General features: G+C 38.6%; 1 protein-coding gene and 1 pseudogene across 5 annotated transcripts in view; one reads left to right on the top strand and one right to left on the bottom strand.

Moving 5' to 3' along the window:
• ERLIN1 (ER lipid raft associated 1) overlaps positions 1-24,673 on the bottom strand; it is a 36,730-nt gene extending 12,057 nt beyond the window's left edge. Inside the window, exons 1-9 of one of the 5 annotated variants that reach the window (XM_037495693.2) lie at positions 24,617-24,673; positions 24,183-24,303; positions 22,382-22,463; positions 18,626-18,672; positions 16,835-16,896; positions 11,743-11,868; positions 10,076-10,149; positions 3,809-3,867; positions 970-1,061 (exon numbers count right to left, since the gene is read on the bottom strand). In XM_037495693.2, coding sequence (XP_037351590.1) covers positions 970-1,061; positions 3,809-3,867; positions 10,076-10,149; positions 11,743-11,868; positions 16,835-16,896; positions 18,626-18,672; positions 22,382-22,463; positions 24,183-24,295 — 655 coding nt within the window. In that variant the 5' untranslated portion in view covers positions 24,296-24,303; positions 24,617-24,673. The other 4 variants (XM_037495694.2, XM_037495695.2, XM_054689980.1 and 1 more) reach the window with 4 other exon arrangements.
• LOC119234061 (prefoldin subunit 6-like) lies at positions 2,742-3,146 on the top strand (annotated as a pseudogene).

The following is a 24,673-nucleotide window of genomic DNA, read 5'->3' as shown; positions in this document are numbered from 1 at the left end:
ACCACAGGTTGGGCAGCACTACTCCGGAAAACTCTTGCATAAAAGGAAGCAGGGAAAAGGGTAGCTCAGGGTCACTGCTTGTAATAAGGAAAAACTAGAGAATAACAAAATCTTCACATCAGAATGAATTGGGGTTCACTCAGAATGAAATACACAACAGTTAAAAATGAACTAGTTCTGTATTTATCAATATTAGTAAGGCTCAAACTAATGTTATTACGTAAGAAAAAAGGGCAGGTGGTGAAATTAAAGGTAGGGCTTGATACTATTTTTGTAGTTTAAAACAACTTTATGATGTGTTATTGTTCCATACTAATGTAGTAGCCACAGAAAAGATACATTAACTTCAGAATAGAAGCTATCTGAGAAGAAAGGTGAAAGTAGTAAGACCAATAAGGGCACAACGGAAGTTTCAAACAGATATATAAATTTTTTCTTAAAAGAAAGTATGATATGAAGGAACTATAGCAAAATGTTAAGGCTTCGTTAGAGAGTCTAAGATGGCAATTTAATATCATAGTATCCGAGGGTGTTAGAGAAGTCACTGTATTTCAAAATGAGCTGTAATACTGCTGTATTTTTTTTCAGAAGGCAGTATCTATCCAGATAAAACTAGATGCATGTTAACAGCAAGGATGTATATAATGATTCTGAGCTTTAGCCAAAACACTTTCCTATTCTTACTGTATATAAACAAACACCCTACTTGAACGCTGCCCAAAAACCTTATCCACTCTTCCTGTCTTCAAAAAGACAATGGTGCCAGCCAATAACATGGTAGAGACCTCACTTACTTTTACAAGGCTTTTATGACATCTGATTGTACCAAGAAGTTTCCAGAATTCTTCCACTCTATGTTGCAATCATATTTGAGTCCCATTTAACATCCAACATGAGAATGAGAGTACAGAACAAACTCATAATGCATGTACTTAAAAGACATCCATTTCAGAAAAGAAATCCAAGTACCTATAACAGCTTTTTTCCTCTCTGTCTCAGCTTCTTTCTCCACAACCTTTTGTTTTTGTGCAGCTATAAGAAGTTTTGTCTTCTCAGCCTCCCTACGGAATAAAATATTATAAAAATTAGAAATGATTCTCTAATGTATAATCACAATCATCGCTCTATAATGGTTCAGAGAATCATTTTCAACAAGACTTTCTGATCCATTACAGTGAGAAACAGATGACTTACCCTATTTTGACTGTAATGAATCAGAAGTGAAAGGTTAAATTATTTGCTCAAAGTCACCCGGAAATAGGAATCAAATTTTGCACATTTGAACTTTAGACTATTTCTTCTAATTTCATCATGCAAAGGCCTGACCTGGGAAGCACCTGGAATATATACATGATTCCTTTGCTGGCAGGTTTCCTATGCGAGCCCACATAGCAGCACTGTGCCAGTAAGCGAAGGGCATCTATCTCTGGGCAGTTGCTATTTCTCAGGTACATGGTTTGGCAAGGATGGAACTGGATTTCAGACTCTCCTGAGAGGGTCACCCTTGTGCAGTGGTGCTATTTGTTGGACAAAAGATGTAACTAGGTGGCAGTCATTAGGTTGTAAACTTGACTCAATGTAAGGAAGAACTTTCTAAGGATTTGAGCTTTCTAATAATGGAAATGACTGTCCTATCACTGAGTATGTACAAGTAGTGCCTGGGTGACCATATGGCAGAAATACTATAAAAAAAGGACTATTAGGTGGGAGGTTAGATAATCCCAATGTGGCTTTTAATTTTGGAATTCCAATAGTCTACACAAATTAGGAAAGATACAGAATCTGAGAAGTGACTCCAATAGTTTCTCCAAAACAATGCTCTGTCCCCACAGGGAAAAAGCTTCCCCCTTTTCTCATGTTAACATATTCTCCAGTGATAAAGATATAAAATGACACTTCTGTCTGGATACTATGGGTTATATGAGGGCAGAGGATACACAGTATTTATCTTTTTTTTTTTTTTTAAGATTTATTTACTTATGCATACAAGAGCTGGGGGCAGAGATGTGTGGGTTGAGAGGATCCACCAAAGACAGAGTGGGGAACAGAACAGGCAGACTGACTGAAATACACTGCTGAGGGGAACAGCGGACGAGACAGGAGAGGTCTGCCTCGCCATGTGGGTTTCTCCCTGGCCGGCCGGGGATAGAACTCGTGCTGCAGAGGTTGTGGACTGCTGCATGGTGCAGTGCTTAACTCCTGTGCCACCAGGGAGGCCCACAGTATTCATCTTTCCATCACCAGAGACTATCATATTTAAAGCCCGGCACTTCATGTTTTAGATTCTTAAATGCATTTCTCTTATTCCATTGATGTTAAAGACATGGTATGTTTTAGAAGTTTAAAAAGAGAGTTCCTTTCCTGCAATGAAAAAATATAAAACTCTGCGTAACAAAAGATACAGACAAGGAACAAAAAGGACTCCAGAGTATATCACTCCATAAGGAAGTATTATTATTCCTTCTTGAACCTCCAGTATTTATACATTTATTGCATCCTTGACTTTTGCAAAGTTATTTTTTCAGAATGATTTTATATTGTCCCCCTTAACATATCAAATTTCCTAAAGAATTTTGTTTCATCTTTTTTAGTACTGTAATAAGAGGGTAATACTGCCATTTAAATCGCAATACAGAATACTGAGGGAAGAACACCAGGTCAAGAAGGTAAGCTCCAGCCCCTTTCAAAATGTGAAATCCAGCACTCCCCTCTCCTGCTCCCCACAGACTTTCATCCCCACCATGGCTGAACTAATCCAGAAGCTGTTATAAGGAGAAGTGGAGAAATATCAACAGCTATGAAAGGATTTGAGTCAGGGTGATAGAAGCTCAAGGCACAGCTAATAGAAAATATCATGAAAAAGGAACCATTCCTGCTGGATGGCTCTGACATGATTTTTAAACTTCTGGGTCCCATGCTGGTCAAACAGGAGCTGGGGGGGGGGGGAGGGGGCTTGGGCCACGGAGGCGCTGTACTTTTCACAGCTGAAATTAAGATACAAATCCCAGTTTTGAGACCGTAAGCAACAGTCAGAACAGATGAAGACCCATGCTCAGATCCAGCAGGAGTTCCAGAGGGCCCAGGCAATGATGACAGGGGCATGGTGCAGGGGAGGGGCTGGAGGGGAGGGAATGAGGAAGCACTAGGGTCTATGCTGTAGCTAATAACATGTGAAAATACCAAAAATAAAAATAAATCACAATACATATTCTCCTGAAGGGATACTCTAAAACTTAGAAACTAATGTTATGCAAGCAAGTTCTTCCCAGTCAGCCCTGCACACCTAAGAGAAGACTACCAGGAGTCAACTCAGGCAAGGCTTTCCCACAGGCAAATTAGAAGATCTAGATCTAGTAATTTTAGAAACACAATCACATACAATAGAAATCCCAACTTTTTACCAATGATGGGTATCTAACTCTTGCTATTATAAAACAGTAATAAAATACAGGTACTCTCTTCAACCTTAACAGCTAGGACTCTCTCTCACCTCTATTAATATTTAATTTAAGGTACTATTCACATCTAAATGCTAGCCCATATGGCTACCAGCAACAGTCCCACAGCAACTGTATCCTTAGCCACTGCAACTGCTCCTGAGATGTTCACAGGTAAAGAGAAAACTGCTAAGAGTCTAGTGGGAATTAAGACACAAGAATAGGCAATATCACTAGAATAGAAATAAAGAGACTAGCCATATACCCCACCTCAGAGTGTGGTATCTCACACATAAATTTCCTCTAACCTGGTATATTAATATGTACACAACCCTAAATAAAAATATTGAGATCCCATGCAGATTACTCACATTAACTCAAAATTTCTTCTTATGGCTTCTGGGATTTTGGGTTTTGTTACACGCACAGCCTAAAAAATAAAAGTAAAAAAGCCAAAGTACATTTGAAAAAGAAAATTTGAAACTAATTCTATAGAAGACCTCAAAAGAAACTATTAAGACAACTATGACATAGCTGTCTATCGAACATATGGGGATCCCACTAGAAAATCTACTATTTGTGTCACCACAGCAAAAATCAAAGACAAGCTGCTTCTTGTTTTCTTAAAAAAAAAAAAAAAAAAAAAAAAGAGGCTGGCTATGGGAAAAATTACCCACTGAGGCACTAAATTCAGTAAACTCCTTCAGGGTAAAGGATCTTTTTTAAAAGATCAGTCTCAATACTACTGTCAGATTTCTAGGATTTGTTGTTTCGCTTCTCTGTATTTCACATCCAATATTTGTCTTTCTCCTTCTATTTGCCAAGCATAGTCCCATTCAGTTCCATCCATTTTTCATAACTGACAAGATTTCATCTTTTTTTTTAATGTCTGCGTAGTATTTCATTGTATATATATATGCCACATCTTCCTAATCTACTCATCTATCATTGGGCACTTAGATTGTTTCTGTAACTTGGCTATGGAAAAAAAAACAATAAATGGTATTGTAATGAACATAAGGAGTGTATATATCCCTTCAAATTAGTATCTTTACATTCTGTGAATAGAAACTTAGGAGTGAAATTGCTGGGTCATACAGTAGCTCTGTTTTTAATTAAGTTTGAGAAACCTTCATACTTTGCCATAGGGGCTAGATCCGTCTACATTCCCACCAACTGTGTAAGAGGGCTCCTTTTTCTTCATATGCTTGTCAAGATTTGCTGTTTCTGGTCTTTTGATATGAGCCATTTTCATAGGTGTGATATGGTATTTCATGGTTTTGATTTGCGTTTCCCTGATAAGCGATGATGAGCATTCCTTCATGAGCCTGATGGACATGTATGTCTTCTTTGGAGAAATGTCTGTTTAGCTTTTCTGCCCCTTTTTTTTTTTTTTTGTGGGACCCTCACCGGTGGCCGGGGATCGAACCGGCGCTGCAGAGGCTGCAGGCAGCCTTGCAACTCAGCACTAACCGCTGCGCCATCAGGGGAGGCCCTCTACCCATTTTTTGATTAAATTTTTTGTTTTCTCTCTGTTGAGCTGTATGAGTTCTTTGTAGATTTAGGATTAGTCCCTTGCCAAATGTATGACAGGCAAATTATTTTCTCTCTTTCCGTAGAGTATCTTTTTGTTTTAATGATAGTTTATTCCAGAAGCTTTTTAATTTTATTTATCCTATTTGTTTATTTTTGCTTTTGTTTCCTTTGGTGTTGAAGTTCCCAAAGACATTCCTAAAGCCTACGTCATGCAATATTTTGCCAAAGTTTTCTAAGAATTTTGAAATGGTTTCAAGTCTTATATGCAAGCCTTTAATTCATTTTGAGTTAATTTTTGTATATGGTGTAAGACAGCAGCCTAGTTTCTAATGCATGTGGCTGTCCTGTTTTCCCAATGCCATTTGTTAAAGAGACTTTCCCTTCTCCATTGGATTACTTAGTTCCTTTGTCATAGAATAACTGTTCACACAACTGTGGGTTTATTTCTGGTCTCTCAATTCTATACCATGGGGCTGTATATCTATTTTTATTCTGATACCATACTATTTTGATTATTGTAGATTTGTAATATAGTTTAAAGTCTAGGAGTGTGATATCCCCATACTTTTTTGTCAAGACTGCTTTGGTTATTCAGGGTCTTTTGTGGTTTCACACAATTTCAAGCAATGTTTGTTCTTTTTCTTTGCCACTGAATGCCATTGAAACCTTGATAGGAATTGCAAATCTGGGTAAATTTAAAAGATCCTTCTTGCTCACTCTCCACTTTGGTGGAGGTTGGATAAAGATAGAATCCATTGGGGAAGGCAGGTCTGGGTCTTCAGGTCCTTGTGTTCCCACCCAGAAGTTTGCTACAGACCCCTCTGAAAATCAAGTGGGCTTGGATTTGGATACTCTCAATAAGAATGGCTAAAGACTAACAGGACCATAAAGAGATATAATTTCAGGATATTAACTACATCTTAGTTTCACTTATTTCCCAACCTGGAACTCTTGGATCCTGTAAGTCCTGGATATCCAATAGATAATGACGGCATTTTTCTTTTATGCATGAAGGGGAATGTTCTTCAAATTAAAAGTGGAAACTGACTTTTCTCCCCAGAAATAGTTTATAGAATCAGTTTGCAAAAAAGTAGGAGGTAGCAAGGGGAAGAGAAAAATATTTTCTTCTATTATTCTTAGATTTTCGCTACACTGTAAACTCTTGAAAACAGGATGACTTCCTCATCCCTAATAGATATTTAAAATTAACTCTAGATTTTTTCCAATCTCTGGAAAATGGTAACCAATTTAATGGCTTAATCTCACTAGTAATCAAAGAACTGCACATTAAAATAAAATTGAGATAACCAGTTGACAGCCATCTGAAAATGAAAACAAAACTAAAAAGTCTGATTCTTTACATGTTGCTGAGTTTGGAGCAATGGGCTCTAATCTTTGCTGGTGACAGTGAAATAATCTAACATTGAATAAATCTTATTTAGCTGAAGATGCTTACATACTGACTCAGTCTCTGGGTATTATAGTCTATAGGAATTCTTGGTGTATTATATACAAGGAGACAAGTACAGAAAGTTCACTGCAGTATTATTTTAAATTTTATAAACCTGGAATGCATGTCTATTAGATGAATGGATAAATTGTGGTGTATGTGTAGTATATGTCTGTTAAAATGAATTAATATAAGGTATATATGTTTATTACATATCAAAAAAATAGCCAAGTGATATGTGCTGTGTGATATGATTTAGTTGTTTTCAAATGTGCAAAACAAGATGGACGTATACTATACTAAAAGTGTAAAAGCATGCGTAAGAATGAAAAACATCAAAATTTCACTTATTTTCTCCTGGAAAAGTAGGAGGAAAATGGCATTGACGTGCATATACAAATATACACTCAAATGTATCTTCTTGCTGTTATTCAGAAAAAGATGTGGGCAAGAGTGAAAGTGAAAGTGGGGAAATAAAACAGGAGACGACTGCAAAAGGCAGGCAAGAAATTATAGCTTGGCTTTAAGAGGTGGTAATGAAGACAGCGGTGTAAATAGTTTTAAATGGAATCTGGTAGTAAAATCAGGATATGGGAACTGATTAGATGTTATGGGTAAAGGATTGTCAAAGATGCCCTCTCATTGTTCTAGATTAGCCTGAGTGGAAGAGACACCATTTATTGACAGGAAGGAAAAAACAGGAGAAGTAGATTGGACAGAAAAGACCAAAGGCTCAACAATTATTATAACACCCCAAACCGTAAAATATATAGAAGAAAATATAGGTAAAACAATACAAAGCATACATCTCAGTAATATATGGGGTGAGGGAGGGAAAGACCAGAGTATAAATAATCAGTAATAACTGTTGCTACTGAATTGGGAGGGGAGGGAATGGAAACTCTACCTCACAACTGATATTAAAACAGATTCAGATGAACTAAAGATTTAAATTTAAAATTACAACTGTGTAAGGATAGAAAAACTTGTAATTTCTAATTTTATTTACATTCCTATATTGGTAAAAGGTTCATAAAGCATGCTAGTACAGCTAAATACTATAAAGAAAAAAATACTGAAACTACTGTGTAAGAGTTGAAAACTTACAAACTAATTGTCAGGGGAAAGAAACAGTTAAATGACAAAGAAAAAACTAGCAGAAAATGTTTCCTAAGCATTAAAAAAAAGAGGTGCAATAACATACTTTTTAAAAATGATAAAAACAGATGAACAACTAAAAAGTCAGCAAAAAACCCCAAAACAATTCACATATAAAATACAAATGGCCAATAAATACAGGAGGACATTCAATCTCAATAACTAACATAAAATATTGAATTGCTTTTCTCCAAAAGGATTAAAAGAACATGCATGCATCTGCTAACTATTTGAGTACAATCACACGTGTGTACAAAACTATAGCTCACCAATACTGCCGATGCTGAGTATAAGCTAAAATTTTCCGAAAAGCAATTTGGCATGCATCAAAAAGCCCCCAAAAGTATGTATATGTATATGTGTGACTCATCAACCCAACATTTAAGAATTTATCCTAAGGGAAGGATTTTAAAGGCTGCATAAGCTTGGTCATTGCAATTTACATGTAACAGTGAAAATTTAGAAACTACAGAGGTTAGTTCAATAAAACCATTAAATGTGATGATACAGCAAATCTTTATCTTTGACTTGGAAAGATGCTCATATATTCAGCTTGTGAAAAACATGTATGTTGTGATTCTGCTTTAGTTTCTCATTATTTATACCCCTAAACATACGATCCTCTACACTGAGTCTAGAAACACACAACAAACTTTGTTATCTTTCCATGAATTTCACTGTTACTCATCTTCCTAATATCTAATTTTTTTGCAATATAATGTGTGATTATAAAAATATTCAGTATAAAGTACTATTATAAATCAGTAAGAAAAAAGAAAACAATCCAACAGTTAAAATGAAGAAAGAAAATGAATAGGTAATTGACAGACAAGAGTACAAATGGCCAATAAAAATATTAAAAGACAATCTCCTTCACTAAGGAAATATAATCGAAGAGAGATATAACACAGCCTATACACTGGGCAAATAGCAGTATGTCTGATTGCTTCAAATACTGATAAGTTTGTGGGAAAACAACTCTTCACATATAGTGTTGGTAAAAATGTGGAATTTTACAGCCTCTTGGAAGATAATTCACACATACAAGATGTGTGAGGAATGTTCACTACACTGCTGTTCACTAAAATTAAAGGAAACAGGGAAATGGTTAGGTAATATAAAGCAAGGAATTCTAGGCGGCTGTTAAGATGGCCTCCAAGTAACAATATATAAGAATCTGTGACATTTACATTCACTATCTTTAAAGTTACTCCAACCACAACTAAATGGAAAACAGATTTTACAAATGTCCAAGAGGATGGACATTTCAAATGATCCATTAACTCTGGCGGCTCACTCCCAGGCTATCAGTGAGAGATAACGGTACAGCATCAATCACTACTGGGAAAACTCTTGCCATCTTTCCAGTCTTGTATGAGATCATGTATGGTCACTCACAATGAATGCACACTCACAGGAGGAGTGCAAAACCTGAGACACATGACACCAAAGCAGCTGCATCTTTGGCTATAGTAATGTTCATCACAATCAACTGATCTATTAACTTTGAGAGAGGACACTAGCGAATCACACTACCATTTCTCAGGTAATCCAGAGCCAGAGTCAGGCTTCCAAATGTCACTGAACATGACCACAGTAAAAAAACGCATTTTATATTGATAACACATATAAACAGCTACCCCACACTCTTAATTCAAAGAAAAAAGTTTCACGAAGTAATACTTAAAACTTACTACATGCCATAAGCTGGTTTCCTTTCTTATTTAACTCCATTTTATGTAAAATGCTGGTTGCAACCCATGGAAATTGATTTTAGAACCCATTAATGGATTTCAATCTAGTTTGAAAATAAACTGACCGCCCCCCTGCCAAAAAAAGCACATAGTCTCCCACTATTCTATCTCCCAGTACCACCATCATCACTACCACCAAGTTCATCTGCTATCTGCTATCTTGCCTTTTCTCAAGCCATCCTCTCATCCACTGGAAATACTTTCTTTACTCCTATCCCCCATATAAAATCCTAAAAATTCTTCCAGATCCACCTAAAATTCCAACTCAATCAGTTGTCTCCTGGCAGACTCTCTGGAGATGTACTCTCCTAAACTCTTAACCACAATCACTTCATCTGTTAATTACTACTTTGAAACATCTATACTGTCTAGAATTATTGTTCAATTCAATACATGAAATCCTTTCTCTAAATCCCAGTGAGGGCAAGGATCACCCTTACACTGATTTATAACCATTACCGTAGCTTAAGAATGCCTCACACATAGACGGTATGGACTTCCATTCCTTGTAAAAGCCTCAGCTGATGTGCATCTCTTTCCAAGAGTTTAAGAAAATGCCACCCATGGTAAACTGCAAGAGAACTTTATTTTGGCAGAGAACTAAAGTCAGACTTAGAAAGGAATCACATAAATCACCCCAGCACCGCCATTAAATAATTGCTGAATAAACAGTTCAATGAAAGGACTATTGAATTCAAAGTTCTCAAAATCCCCAAGAACCTCCCTAGGAAAGGACTTACCTGTATAGTGAGGCCTGGGGCCATGACGTTTAAATCTTTCTGCAGAGCTTGCTTCAGGTTTTCATCTATTTGATCTGTTTTTGAAGCCAAGAACAACAGCTCTCATGATACTCAATGTTTAATTTTTATACAGTGCATTAACACTGGAACAAAACTAATCATTACTAGACCTAAATGTTTTCACAGTTCTATTCTTTCATAGTTTAAACCACCTCACATATATCTGAGGAGAGAGACATATTTATATATATTTTATATGTATTTAGTTTTCTTTTTGTATGCAAGAAAGTGAAGAATTATCTAACAAATTTAGGAAGAAAGATGACAAGTAGCAAGTTTAAGTTTATCTAGTAAGTGATGAATCTAGATCTCTAATATCTAAATTCAACACTTTTACCTAATATGCCCTGATTCTTAAAAGAAAAAATCCCACCATCAATCTTTACCCAACCTCCCAAATAACTAAATTTCATTTCCATGGGCTTAGTCTATTATTTTGGATGTAAAAGGAGAAAAAAGCTCACAGGAATGTCTTTGAAGCAAACAAAAATGGACAATAGCAATAATCTCCTCACTTGGCTTTGGAATGCATACATTTTTTATTTACCTCAATAGCACTTTCACATTATTAAAATGACTGCTAATGTGACAAATCAGGACAGATAAGTTTCCTCATACAACAGCCTAGTAGTTGTCAATCATTAAACAGGAATCATCTGGTTGATTTCTAAATGGATTAACTATCTCTATAGAAGTTCACTAAGAATTCTAGGAGGGAGAAGTGAGTAACCAACACCAAGAACCCCATACAGGGTTATAGTTTTCGCTATTACAAATGAAAATAACTTGTGTACAAGAAAGCTCACAACTGCTATTCTTGGTAAGGCTGTTACCTGGAAGGTTGGATTTTAAGAGGGTTTCCACTATCCCCAGAACTGATTAGGAATGACTCACTGTGCCTTGACTGTTTATACAATGTGGTTTATGCTGAATAGCTGCTTTCCTTTAGGAGTCTGGCTTTATACTAGGCAGAGGGTGTCTCCACGATCAGCACCCAATGAAAACTCTCGTCCCTGAGTTTCTAATGAGTTTCCCTACTATAAAACTTTCACAGGTGTTGTCACAATTGTGACTCCCACTGGGAGAAGATTCTAGGAAGCTTATGCTTGGCTTTTGCCAAACTTCACCTATGTACCTTTTCCTTTTGCTGAGTTTGCTTTGTATCCTCTTGTGTATACATCTTAGCTGTGAGTATGACTATACTGAGTCCTGTTGGTCCTCCTAGTGAATATAGGGGTGAGTCTTGGGATGCCTCACGACAGAAACTTCTAAATTTTCCAAATAATCTATTAAAATAGCAATAAAGGTAATTTTCAGTAAGTTATCATAGTAAAAAAAACTTATAATTTGTAAGGAAGTTTTGGCAATCATTACCAAATCATGTTATACATTTTAAAAGATGGTTATAATCCTTAAAATAGCTTATCTGTATACTTTCTTAATTTAAATATATGAAATCTTAAAGAATATTTCAAAGGCAACTGCTTTATTGTAAATTCAGAAGAATGCTCAAATAACACAGTGTTTACTAACATCACTACAGCATCCATAAACAAGTTGGTCAAGATTTCCATTGGTTAGTCAAATGTTTAAAACAAAACACTTACCAAACAATTCAATGTAAACTTCTTGAAGTGTGTGGGCACTGCAAAACTGGTTCAGTTCATGGTGGATTTTATTGAAGATTAAGGTCTTGTCATAATCTGCAGTGTAGTTCCTCACAATATCAAACACTGAAGAAAAGTTTAGAGTTTACTGCACTGTAACTATTTAGAGTATAATTCACGTTTGTTTTACACAACACTAGCCCAGCATCTTCTAATTCAGCCCAAGTAAAAGTCAGTGATATATACCTGAGGGAAAGTGTCAACAAAATAGTAAAAACATGAAACACAACTCACAAACTTCGATGTGTTCCTTGTTCTCAGTTTTCCAGATACTACTGTATTTGCAATACTAATGGGCAAGGTTCAAAGTCCACTCTTAGGAAAGTATAAGAAACTAACAAAGTTTTCCAGCAATGGCATGATACAATCAGATTTGCACTGTGGCAGTAGTGTGAAGATGAATAAGCAAGGCATAGGGAACAAAGTCAGGGCAAGGGTAAGCCAATCACTATAAGCAAAAGTTTAGCTAAAAGGTAACTGAGGAAGAGTGGGAATAAAGTAAGGAAGCAGGTGCATAAGATCACTTTCAAAAAGGTAGTTTTTAAAGGTGGTTAACAAAAAAAAAAGGCCAAAGGCTTTATGTTAGGCAATTTACATACATTAGCACTTAATTCTTACAAACTGTCTCCTAATTCTGCAAATAAGGAAACAAAGAAAAAGAGTATTTTACAAATATGCCAAAAGGCACCTGTTAGACCAGGTAGAACCTGTGCTCTACATATTAAATGTGCTGCTTTCTCCCTTTAGACCCAAGGATTTGCTCCACTGATTTTCCCGTGAAGACACAACTGTACTGCCGATCACAAACAAGGCTAGGCCATCACTAAATACTTGCTGACTCATTTGTTTGGTGATTTGCAAATAAACTGGTTATCCAATAGTTTTCTATTCCTCTCTGGTAAGAAAACAAGCAGTCACTCCTCTTCTATTTTTCTAGGCATAATCCATCCCACTAATTTGTGACCAGGGAAACAAGGAAAACAATCACTGAAAATTTAACCTCAAATCTACTTGACAATAAAACTCCTGCTTTGTGCTCTGAAATCCTTTGGCTAATTGTGCCTATACCATGCTGAATTTTAGCATGACCTTACATTCATACATATATACATATATATTGTAGGTTAAAGAAAATGTCAGGCTTTTCTGCCCTCCCACCATCAGGATAGATGATGGATCCTTGCGGTCCTGAATGCATGCCTGATGGTGGGCACCTGGAATAGGGTTTGGACATAGGTAGATGGGATTCACCTGGGCTGAGACTGTGCTTTTTAAGGGCGGCGTCACAGGGACGCCACCAGAAGCCAAAAGAAGAAGCTGAGAAAGGAACAGCAGAAGCCAAGAGAGAAACAGAGAGAACACTGGAGAACCCAGATAGAGTGAAGATAAGCTGGGGGCTGGGAGGACTGCCAGCCTCCCAGCACCCCTGCCTGCCATATGCCTGGTGAACCCCAATAAAAACCTGCAAAACCACTGAGGACTCCGATTCCTCCTTTACCCGGTCTGCATGGGATCCTAGAAAACCTGCTCAGGGGTCAGTTCTGCCCTTACAATTGGCGTAGTTGGCAGGATGATCCATGCAGATGGGTATGGAGCCCTCCGAAGACCTGGAGGGACTAAGGAGTAACAAACTGTTTCCCTGTGATGATGCTGGAGGTGTCATGGCAGCACAGGAGATGGATGAGGTCCAGGAACTGCAGGATGAGACCTCGTGTGGAGGAGTTGCCCGAGAGGACCAGCCAAGGACCCCCGAGGCAGCAAGAATCATCGGCAAAGAGAGGACCACAATTCGGAGCTCGCCAGTGCTGATTCAGGGAGAGGCCAACGAACTTGGCCGAATGGACTTGGACTGATGGATTGGACTGACAATCCCGCCAGAAGGTGGAGGACCTTGGCAGGTTGTCTTTTGGGAATCTGGGGGTGGCCAGTGGGCCTTGATGGCCAAAAGCAGTCTGTGTATGACCAGCAGCTAGGCGGAGGAGAAAAGCCAACTGAGAAGGCAAAAGCTGGTGCTGATGCTAAGTTGAGAAGCCCTGAGTGGCTGTTAAGCAGCCTGAGTATGCTGAAAGCCAGTGAGTCTCGTAAAATCACCTGTGGGTGATACCCTGCTCGTTGTTGAGTGAAGGTGAAGAGCTGAGGAACCCGCCCTTGGGGGACGGGTGGGGAACGTGGCTTGGGTGGAGCCCAAGCCGAATGTAGAGTTTGGATCCCCGATCCATGTGCTTGTGCAGTGGGTTGGCCTGAGTGCAGGGGTCTGCGAGTCGCATTGGTGGCTATGAAGGCCGAATGTTGGAGCGACTGCAGACAGAAACCCTGAGGGTTGGTGATTATCCCCAACAGAATAGAATCGCCAATCCCAGAGTGAATGCATCCTGGGGGTGGATGCGGCGTGTGGCTTGTAGCTGAGACTACAGCCAGAGAAGGTCAGGAAGCCTGACGGCTCCTGGCGTGTTACAGTAGATGCAGTCAGTGATTCCCCTCCCTCGTATAAGCAGTGCCTTTGGCAGCAGATTTGGTGGCTCATCCGCTGGTACCAATAATTGTCTTTTGCACTAGATTGGGGCCCTGCCTGGACTTACTTGTGTTCCTTTGTATTTTGTTGTTATATTGTGATGTATTTGCTTTTGTGGGCCATGGCTGCATTGTTTATGTTTGCTAAGAAAATTATATATATGAAGACTATATGGTAGAAAACCCTGAGGGGGTGGACTGTATGGTAAAGAAAATGTCAGGCTTTTCTGCCCTCCCGCCATCAGGATAGATGATGGATCCTTGCGGTCCTGAATGCATGCTTGATGGCGGGCACCTGCAATAGGGTGTGGGCATAGGTAGATGGGATTCACCTGGGCTGAGACTGTGCTTTTAAGGGCGGCGCCACAGGGACGCCAGCAGAAGCCAAAAGAAGAAGCCAAGAAAGGAACAGCAGAAGCTGAGATAGAAGCAGAGAGAAGACCGGAGAGCTCAGATAGAGTGAAGATAAGCTGGGGGCTGGGAGGGCTGAGAGGACTGCCAGCCTCCCAACCCCCCAGTACCCGTGCCTGCCGTATGCCTGGTGAACCCCAATAAAAACCTGCAAAACCACTGAGGACTCAGATTCCTCCTTTACCCGGTTTGCATGGGATCCTAGAAAACCTGCTCAGTGGTCAGTCCTGCCCTTACATATATGTACTTTATTTTCTAGATTGTATCATGTCTTCTCAAGTAAAATAAAAAAAAATCCCTAAGGACAAAGGCCCTAACTTTACCTTTTTTAAATTACTCTTGCCAAACAAAGTATCCTGTACATGCTAACCATGACAATTTTAATAATAAAGATAAAATGGCATATCTTTCTTTCCACTCAAAGTAGGATCTCATGAAGACCCATGTTCATAACAGCATTACTAAGACATGGAAGGAGCACAAGTGGTGGATGACTGGCTAAACAAAATGGAAAATGCTGATAGTTCTTTATTCCCTTCAACATAATGATACTTCCCTTAGTATGGAATTCAAAGTTTGCCCATAAGTATTGCAAACCCAGTATTATCTGAATGGATAAACTAAACAAACAAATAAATAAATCATACATACATACATATATGTACAAACACACACAATGGAATATTATTCAGACTTAAAAAGAAAATTCTAGGGCCTCCCCTGATGGTGCAGGTGGTTGAGCGCTGCGCTGTGAAGCTGTCCGCAGCCTCTGCTGCGCCGGTTCGATCCCAGCCGGCTGGCGAGGGTCCCACATGGCGCAGCAGACCTCTCCTGCCTCACCCGCTGCTCCCCTCACAGCAGTGTATTTTGTCAGTCTACCTGTTCTGTTCCCCGCTGTCTCTGGTGAATCCTCTCACCCTCCCGCGCATCTGGCCTGTACCCCAGTTCTTGCATAAAATAAATAAATAAATCTTAAAAAAAAAAAAGGAAAGAAAATTCTAACATATGCCATAAATACATCTTAGGACTACTATATGCTAAGTAAATTAAGCTAATCATAGAAAGATGCTTATATCAGGTAACAGAAGTATTCAGAATCACAAGAGACTGAAAGCAGATTGGCAGCTGCCAGGTATTGGCAGGGGGTTGGGAATAAGAAGTTATTTTTAATGGGTATAGAGTTCTAAGAAAAAATAGTCATGGAGATGAATATTGGTGATGGTTTTACAACAATGTAAATGTATTTAAAACCACTAAGCTGAAAACTTAAAAATGGTTAAGAAGGTAAATTCCATAGTTTTATGCTTTTTGCCCCATAAAAAATGTGTGCAGGGGCCTCCCCTGGCGGCTCAGTGGTTGAACGCTGGGTTGCGAAGCTGCCTGAAGCCTCTGCAGTGCCGGTTTGATCCCCGGACCCCGGAGGGGGTCCCACATGGCGCACAGACCTCTCCTGTCATGCCCACTGCTCCCCTCAGCAGTGTATTTCGTCGGTCTGCCTGTTCTGTTCCCCGCTCTGGCTCTCGTGAATTCTCTCACCCTCCCACGCTTCTGACTGTACCCAGTGCTTGTATAAATAAATAAATAAATCTTAAAAAAAAAAAAAGTGTGGAAAAAAATTAAAGATAAAAAAAGGGCAGATCTTCCTTTAAAACTTATAATTAAGTTTTTGATTTGAACTGTGGGTTTTCATCTTTTACCAAGAAAGTGTTTTCCAATTTGACTGCTTTGCAAGTTATAGCACATCTCAATTGGAAAAGTTTTCTATGGTCACAAGTCATAGGGTACAGGAATTGCCAGCAAATAAGGTAATTACCTCTCAGTGTGACTGAAAAAAAATACACTTTCCCTTTCTAGAAATACTCAATTATCTACCTTCTTAGAAACATTCAGTTCAGAGAAAATTTTAGAAAGTCAACTCTATCTAAAATTTGTGACCTACTTCTGCCCCCACTCCCTAGAAATGGAAAACATTCCAGTGATAATTCTTTTTAATTTATCAGAAATGAATGAGGTTATAAAAATTTAACATTATTCCTCTCCTTAGAAAACCTCTCAGTTACATATAAACTAATTATAACTATAAAAACAACAGAATAGATAGGAACTGTACCTGCAAAAGGAGCCAACATATTAACAACTTCTATTCGGTCAATATAGATCATGACCCCACCACTGAAAACAAAGAAATAGAAAACATGTGAGCCAAATACAAACCTATTATAATCTCAGATTAATCCCACATTGCCAAACATATCCCACAAATAGAAATTCAGAAGTGAAATCTAAAGAAATATATATTGCTAAAAAAATGACCCCAATAATCACTACTCAGGTAACACTACACATACTTAGCTGGCATTTCTCATAACTAAAAGCTCACCTCTGTAACTGTTGTGATCAAGTCAGCTCACAAGAATACTAAACCTATAGCCAAGAGCAACTTAGCGCTTTGTCCTGATTACCTGAAGTCAACATTTAAAGCGGCATACTTCTCAAACTTTTCCATCAAGGAACAAAGTAAAAAAAATTCCCCAAGAGATATGGAGACCAATGACAGGCTGAAACTCTTGGATTCCTGCTTTATCTTAATGATTGATCAAGAGTTTTAATCTGTCTTTATTCTAATATAAACAATATGAACAAAAGAAATTTCCCCTTAACCTTCAAGTAAAATTGACACTCCAGAAAGACGTGTCTTGGTAATCCATAGCTTCCCACACTTCATGGCCTACCAACACAGACCTTCAAATTGAACTGCAATTTAAAGATGAGCTTTTTGAGACTGAACAATTAAGCCTTCTACCAATTTACAATGACCTTTTTTTCTGATTAAAAAAGGGCAATATAGGCTTACTAAAAACAATGAGAAATATAAGACAGTATGAAGATGAAAATAAAATTTATCCAGAATCTCACCAGCTGCTAATTTTGAGTCATCTCTAAAGAGAATCCATAAGAGAGTCACAGATAGGCCTATGAAGAACTTGATAAACATATATGTTAACTTAAAACAAAGGGGGGTTTTCTCCTTTTCAAATGCATTTCTCTCCTTCCACTGATTTTAAAGACACAATATTCTAGTTATTTATAATTGGGATACTTAAAAAATAGTTTGAATTTCACACTGTTCTTTTGATACAATTCAATATACTAATTATACTCTGGAAATAATTTGGGTTTTACTTGCCTGTCTCTATGAACCTCTTTTAGGGCAATTTCAGTGAGGTCCTCTCCTCAGACTAGCAGTATTACCATCTCCTGAGAACTTGCCAGAATATGCCAGAAATGCAAATTCTCAGGCCTTTTTCTTAGACTTGTGAACAAACACTAAACAGCATTCAGTAAGTACTACATATGACAAGCAGGTCAGCTGATTTTTCATTTTAAACTGTCTTTTACTGAGCACCTACCCTAGATCAAGTGCTGAATTAAGCACTTTATATACATTAGTTCTAATCCTTATAGGAATTCTTCAAGGCAGGCCTTATTACCTGCTTTTTACAAATGAGGAAACTAAGCTTAGAAAAGTCAGTAAGGCAAATAAGTATAGGGGCAAGGGGCATATGGGAACTCTCTGTGCTTTCTGCTTAATTCAGTCATGAACCTAAAAAATAAAGTCTATTGAAAATAAAAGTCAATAAAGCATGCTATGGCAGTCCTGATAAATGAAGTTAAGTCTGCTGGCTCTATAATTCACTATTCCCTTCTCCTAATAGCACCCAATGGCTCCTAAGAAGGAAAGCTCCTTATTGGCAACAGGTCTTTGCTCAAAGGTCTTAGACCTGAGAAATTTCCCTGGATTACTATCATGTCGATTTAACAGATGTGATCATAGCTTTGTGAAAAGAAACTCCATCAGAACTAAATGAAAGTGAACTTGGTAAGCAAGAAGAAAGCTTACCTTGTTCCACAAGGCACATTTTTAACTTCATCAGTTTGTAGTGTTGTCTGGGGAGGAAAAAATATCTCATCAATATTCAGGACATATACTGTCAAAGTACTGGTCTCTGAGGAAAACCTCTAGAGAATGGCTGAGAGATAAGTACAGGAGAGTTCTATTACAATTTCAGTCCCCAAAGATTAGCTATCAAAGTAATCATTTCTTTCTGCATTCCATTGGACATAAAAAACTTAAGACAAAATATTTTATAGCTAGTGTTTGAATCAAGATGTACTAGGAAAGTTTCAATGTTCAATTTCCAAATCAGAGCCCCTTACTTGCTTGGAACTGGCCTTGAATTGCAAATTGCATGGCTTACCCACAAGGACAGAAGGGCTAAGACTTATGCTGTGAATTCTGATTCCACTGCTAATATTGCTATTTACACTGAGAGTAAGAAAATAACTATAATATGCAAACAAGTGGCCTACAACTCAAAGGTCCTTGAACCTAACAACAACTTTTTTCCCTCTAAAGCTATAATCAGTATTTTAGTTCAGGTCCTAGTGACTTCTCAAAAGGTATATTCAGTTCCTTTTTAACAGAAGTCCCACCACCAGTCCTGCTTCCTCCTAATGAACCAACAATCTGGTATTTAATTACTATGCCCCCATCACACCTTTGCCAGGTCCAGAATGACTTTCTATTACATTCTAAGGCCTCCAATTGATGAACACCGAGTAAGTGTGCTCTGCACACACTGCCTCTTATTAAGCACATAGCAACATACTTTATGGAATACAAAGGAAAGAGGAAGAATGATCCCTATTTTCTAAGAGTTTACACTCCAATATAGTAGATAAAATCCTTACGAGCAATTCATAACAGAAGCAAAATAATAGACTATAAACTATTCTGTGTTAAGTGACAGAGTAAAATCATAGTCTGAAAAACTAAGTATTTATAAATCAGGTCTACAGGGGAGAAGTAAGAAGAGAGGACGTGGAGGAACATCTTAAGTTCCATCATATCCTCTTCAGGCACACAGGTTGAGGACACACTGCAGATACAGGTAACAGAAAGCAGGCTTGCCTAGAATAGGAGTGATAGGCGTGAGAGGTGAAATTCTGAGAAGAAAACCTGGGGAGAGTGGGTAGTGGGTCCTGAATGCTCACTGGAGAGCCTGGGCTCTCCCTAGTCCATCTCATATACATTCACAAAATGAACCCTCAAAAATTTGTTTTTTACTTAATTCCTTTGCTCATACATGATACAGTTCTCATTATTCATCACTTCTGGAGGCAAAGAAAGAAAAAAAAACAATGGTTGGGAAGCTGAAGTATTTATTTAGGTTAACTTAGTAATAAAAGCCATGGACATTGAAATGTATAAATAAAAAGCCCAGGAGGGAAAAGAATACAAATCTAGAGTTGAGAGATGAGGGTTATGATGGTAAACAATAGTGGCAGTTCTAGGTAAAGTGAGGGGAGGTGATAAAGATAGGAGTTCTATTTTATTTTCTTCAAAGCATTAATCAAATCCAATTTCCATATTCCACATCAACTTTAATAAAACATTTTTAAATTTAAAGGATATTCTCTAGCTAGTTTTCAAAAAAGAACTAGGAGAGCTCAAATGTTCCATTTCAGTTTAATACCCTCTCTTCATGTTCTTGTATATACTTTTAAAATATTATCTCACAAGTGATTCTTCTGGTACAAACAATGTTTAAAAAATGAGTGTTTAGTTATGTTATATATTCTTCAAAGGCCAAAGGTTTTCATATCATTTCCAGCAGCATTTTTTTTCCCCCTTTACATCATATATGGGATTTCACATTTCCCAAGATGCGTCATATAAATTCCTTTCAGTTACCAAGTTTGTTAACCCATTTGTTTACAGGCTTTATCTTTTGATATGTATGAAAAACTCCAAAAAGAAATTTAATCTACATCACAATCTTCCAAGAACAATTTTTAAAAATGGAATTAGGAATATAATTATTTCCCAGAATACTACTGCTTCACATACAAAGTAAGTGCATTCCTATTTAGTCACACTGGCCCCAGCATAAACATATTTTTTGTAAATGCAAAATATATTGATTTACACAGAAAACTTTTCACTGATTTCATTTCTTTTGATAGTTTATTGCCATGTATATTATATAAGGTATTTTATGTATTTATTCACATACATACAAATGTTATATATTTGCTATACATACAACTAAACTCCAAAATCTCTCTAATATTTACAGTCTATACCTCTTTTATAAGTCTCTGCATCAGTATGACTCAACACACCAAGCTCCAAGAAAGCAGAAACAGATTTTTCTGACTTTGAATAAAATCTAAAAAAGTCCCTGATCTCTGAGGGTCTGATGATGCTATTTACATAATCAGTACAGACTGCTTGGGTTGTTGGTGAGGTGACATAATCAAAACTCCTTTCATGGAGGAAGAGCTGAAGTCTACAATTGTTACTTTTTGCAAAGTCATGTAACCAAATTGATGGTAGAGTCAGGGCCAGAATCTAAGTCTCTAGGTTTCTGGACCCATGTTTACTATACTACAGTGCTACCTGAGAAATCAGCTCAATTTAACAACTTTTACCACAATATAAAGGTTATAAATATGTGTCCCAACCCTTGCCTTTAAGAAGGTTGATATTCTGGAAAAAAAATATATACAAAAACTTAGAGAACAGTATCAGATAATATGATTAAAGGAAAAAAGACCTGGGCCCAAAATACATAATAGACTTTAAGAGTTATGGATTAGAAAAGGAGGATCCTGCCATGACCTTTAAAAAGAAGTAAGATTTAGGTGTAGAAGAAGGAATGGAGGAAGAGAATGTGAGAGAAAGGTAACCACATCATGAGTGAACAAAACAGAGGATATAAAAATGATATAAAAATCAGTGTGACTAGGGAAAGAACACTATATTTTACTTCAACAAACATAATTCTTGTCCTAACTCATCCAAAAAAGGAAAAGGAAGGAAATCTGAGGAATTTCACTGGAACTCTCACTTATCAGGAAACCTACATGATTAACTAAATACACTGAATTTTTCTGACTCCTGAAAAAATAACAGCAGATAATAGAATAAATCCTGAATCCAAAGATTTATGATCACAACAAGCTTGCAAAGTAGTCATAATCTAATACTGTTTCACAGCAAGCTTGAAAAGTAGTCATAATCTAATATTGTTTCGTCATCTTGTTATGTCAAGATATTTTACTTCAAGAGTCTCCCATGGCCAAGACAGTGTTCTGAATGACCACATATTTCAAACATCCTGGGATACTTTGAAAATTAAACATTCACTAAGGTTCAATGTAAAATGGTGCTTAATGTCCCAATCAAAAATGTAAAGCAGAAAAGCTGTGTATAAAAATTCAGATCTTCATGTTAAGAGTAGGCAAGGAGACTGCCTCTAGGGAAACCAAACACTGTTCTAAACCAAGGAATCACTCATTTGTATTTCTACTTAATTGTGTTCCAAAGTCCTGCTTATGAACACTTGCACTATTTAGGCAGGAGAAGTTGGTCTAAACTGCCTAGCTCATACTTTAAACATACTTGAAGAGAGGGAGGTGGTTCAAGATCATGACTTCTGCTGTGACAACTGTACTCTGAACTTTAAGTCCTGTATTTAAGTAAATACCAATTTGCTTAAGCAATAAGGAAATCCAGCTCCACCCACAAGTGTGGTAACTGCTCCTGTCACACCTGTCTATCCAGTGTGGGGCTTCCCTAGTAATCACTCACCTGCACAGATCTGAACGTAGTAATGAAAGGCAACATGATATGATAGCCTGGTCCACTGGGGCTAGTTAGTAAAGCTCCTCCCCTGCAAAAAGATGTTTCAATTTGACAAGATTATAAAGAGAGAACGTCTCTTTCTAAATCTAAAATGCTATATAATATTCACTCTTATGCTATTGACCTACTAAAGCCTCACTAATAAGAATTACTCATGCTGAGCAACAACCACTCCCTAAAACATCTGCCACATCTAAAAAGGTGAAAAGAGCAAATTAAACTGCCAGTGTTACACCTTGTTTCATAAGCTTAGCCAACCATACCTCTGGGTCTCCAATAGCACTCTCAGTTTCAAAGGATTCTGCTTGGTCTTTCTTCTGAGAAAATACTTGTGGAAAAAAAATTCTAATGGCTCTCAGTTGCTGTACTTTAAGTGTATATAACATGAGCCCAATCAAAACATACTATATTTAATTACCAGGTTGAAAAAAAGAAAGTAACACAAACTTTCAAGGGTGGAGAAAATTTGTAAGGTTCTTTTAATCTACTTACAAGGTGATTATATTACTAGGGGCATTCAGTCTCTTTAAAAACAACAAAAAATTAGCATGGAAAGATGAAAGATGAGATAAGACTCTAAGGAGATAGAATGTAAATGTGGACTAGCTCATCAAATTCTGGAAGGTGAAAAGCATGAAAGCACCTCTTGGAAATTATAAAAAGGAAGCATTTAGGGGGCAAATATAAAAATTAAGTCCTATTTTACATAGCAAATAGCAATTTTATAGAACTTAGCTTTCTATACTGTTGCAAAGAATTCCTGACAAATAATTTAGAAAAGATGAAATATTTGAGGTCCATCTCTAAGTCTTTGAGAGTCATAGTTTCAAATATTCTTTTGTTAGTTTTACTGTCAGTTGGACAATGCTGAACTAGTCAGAAATATGGAATACTGTCATTTTTAATGGTATCTACCATACCCATCTGGTAAAACTATCATTAAAACTGTCCTTGAAAACTAGCACTGCACAGGGAAGACTTTCTAAGACTCAGGATGGACATAAAGTAGAAACATCAGTTTTGCAGAATGAGGAAAACAAAAACTGGAGCTCTTTCAAATACACCACTATCACAACTTCTCCAAACTGCCCTCTGTTTTTATCAAAAGAAACTGGTGACAATTATGCTGAAGGAAAAGCTAGTCAAGATCTTACAAATAAAGAGCAACACACGCCACATCATATCTTTCTTCAACTTGAAAAGGGCACGGCGGGAGGAGGGTGGCCTGTCAACGCTGTGTTTTTGGCTCTGCAGGTCCAGGGATATATGGTCATCCGGACTTACAGGTCAAAACCAGACACGAGGCGCTTTTAAAGTAAAAAAAAAAAAAAAAAAAAAAAGTCTACGGAACCACCATTAAATTGGGCCAACCGTAAATAAACAGCATCTGTAGTTGCCAACTAAAAGCCTACACTCGTATGGAATGGAACGACTTATGCAACCCCAGTTACAGGTGGAGTCACCGCTGCCTTCCTTCCTTCGTCCTTTCTTCCTACCAGTCACTGAGCTCGCTGCGCCCGGGATCGCTGTAGGGGGCCTCCAATTCTGCCCAAAATGTACAAGGCACGAAAACAGTTCAACACCTGCAGGACGCTCCGCCAAGAGCCTGCCCCGGGCCACTCTCCCCAGCGGCGGGACGAGAAGCACTTTCTCGGGCAGGGGAGCGCTCGCCCCGACGCAGCAGTTGGAAGCAACAACTTCCTCGGTTCGCTCGACCCGGAGCGCCGCGGGGCCGCGCACGCCTCACCTGTAGTACACGGCCAGGTGTCCCTCCTCGATCTTGTGGATGGAGGCGTAGAGGAAGACCACCACCAGACCCACCGCTGCAGCCACCAGAACCCGGGCTTGAGTCATATTCATGCTTGTTCCTACGGGGTGCGGGAGGAAGGGCCCCCCAGCCCCGTGAGCGCCAAGCCCACCCCGTCCAGCGTCCGCCCTGCCCCTCCGGAGCCCGGGAGCCCTCCCCCAGGCCGGGCTGGGGCGGCCGGCGCCCCCTTCGCCTCCAGCTTCCTCTCGCGGCGCCCGCCCCCCAGGGCCAGCCCCGCCGTGCAAGCGGCCCGCGGGCCAGCCCGGCTCAGGGCGCGTGGTGACCCCCGTGACGCTCCCCCCGAGGGAGGCACTAACTGGGGAGGGGGCCAGCCGCTGGCTCCGCGGGGGGCCGACCCCTCGGCGGCGCCTCACCGATCAGTGACGCATCGCCCCCGCCCGCACGTGCCACCGCCTCCCTGGCCGCGCCAA

This window comes from Talpa occidentalis, unplaced genomic scaffold, assembly GCF_014898055.3.
Source record: "Talpa occidentalis isolate TD23 unplaced genomic scaffold, MPIMG_talOcc4v2.1 talOcc4.8, whole genome shotgun sequence".
Classification (NCBI taxonomy): Eukaryota; Metazoa; Chordata; class Mammalia; order Eulipotyphla; family Talpidae; genus Talpa; species Talpa occidentalis.
The sequence above is the reverse complement of the archived record's forward strand: the minus strand, read 5'-3'. Positions and strand labels throughout refer to the sequence as shown.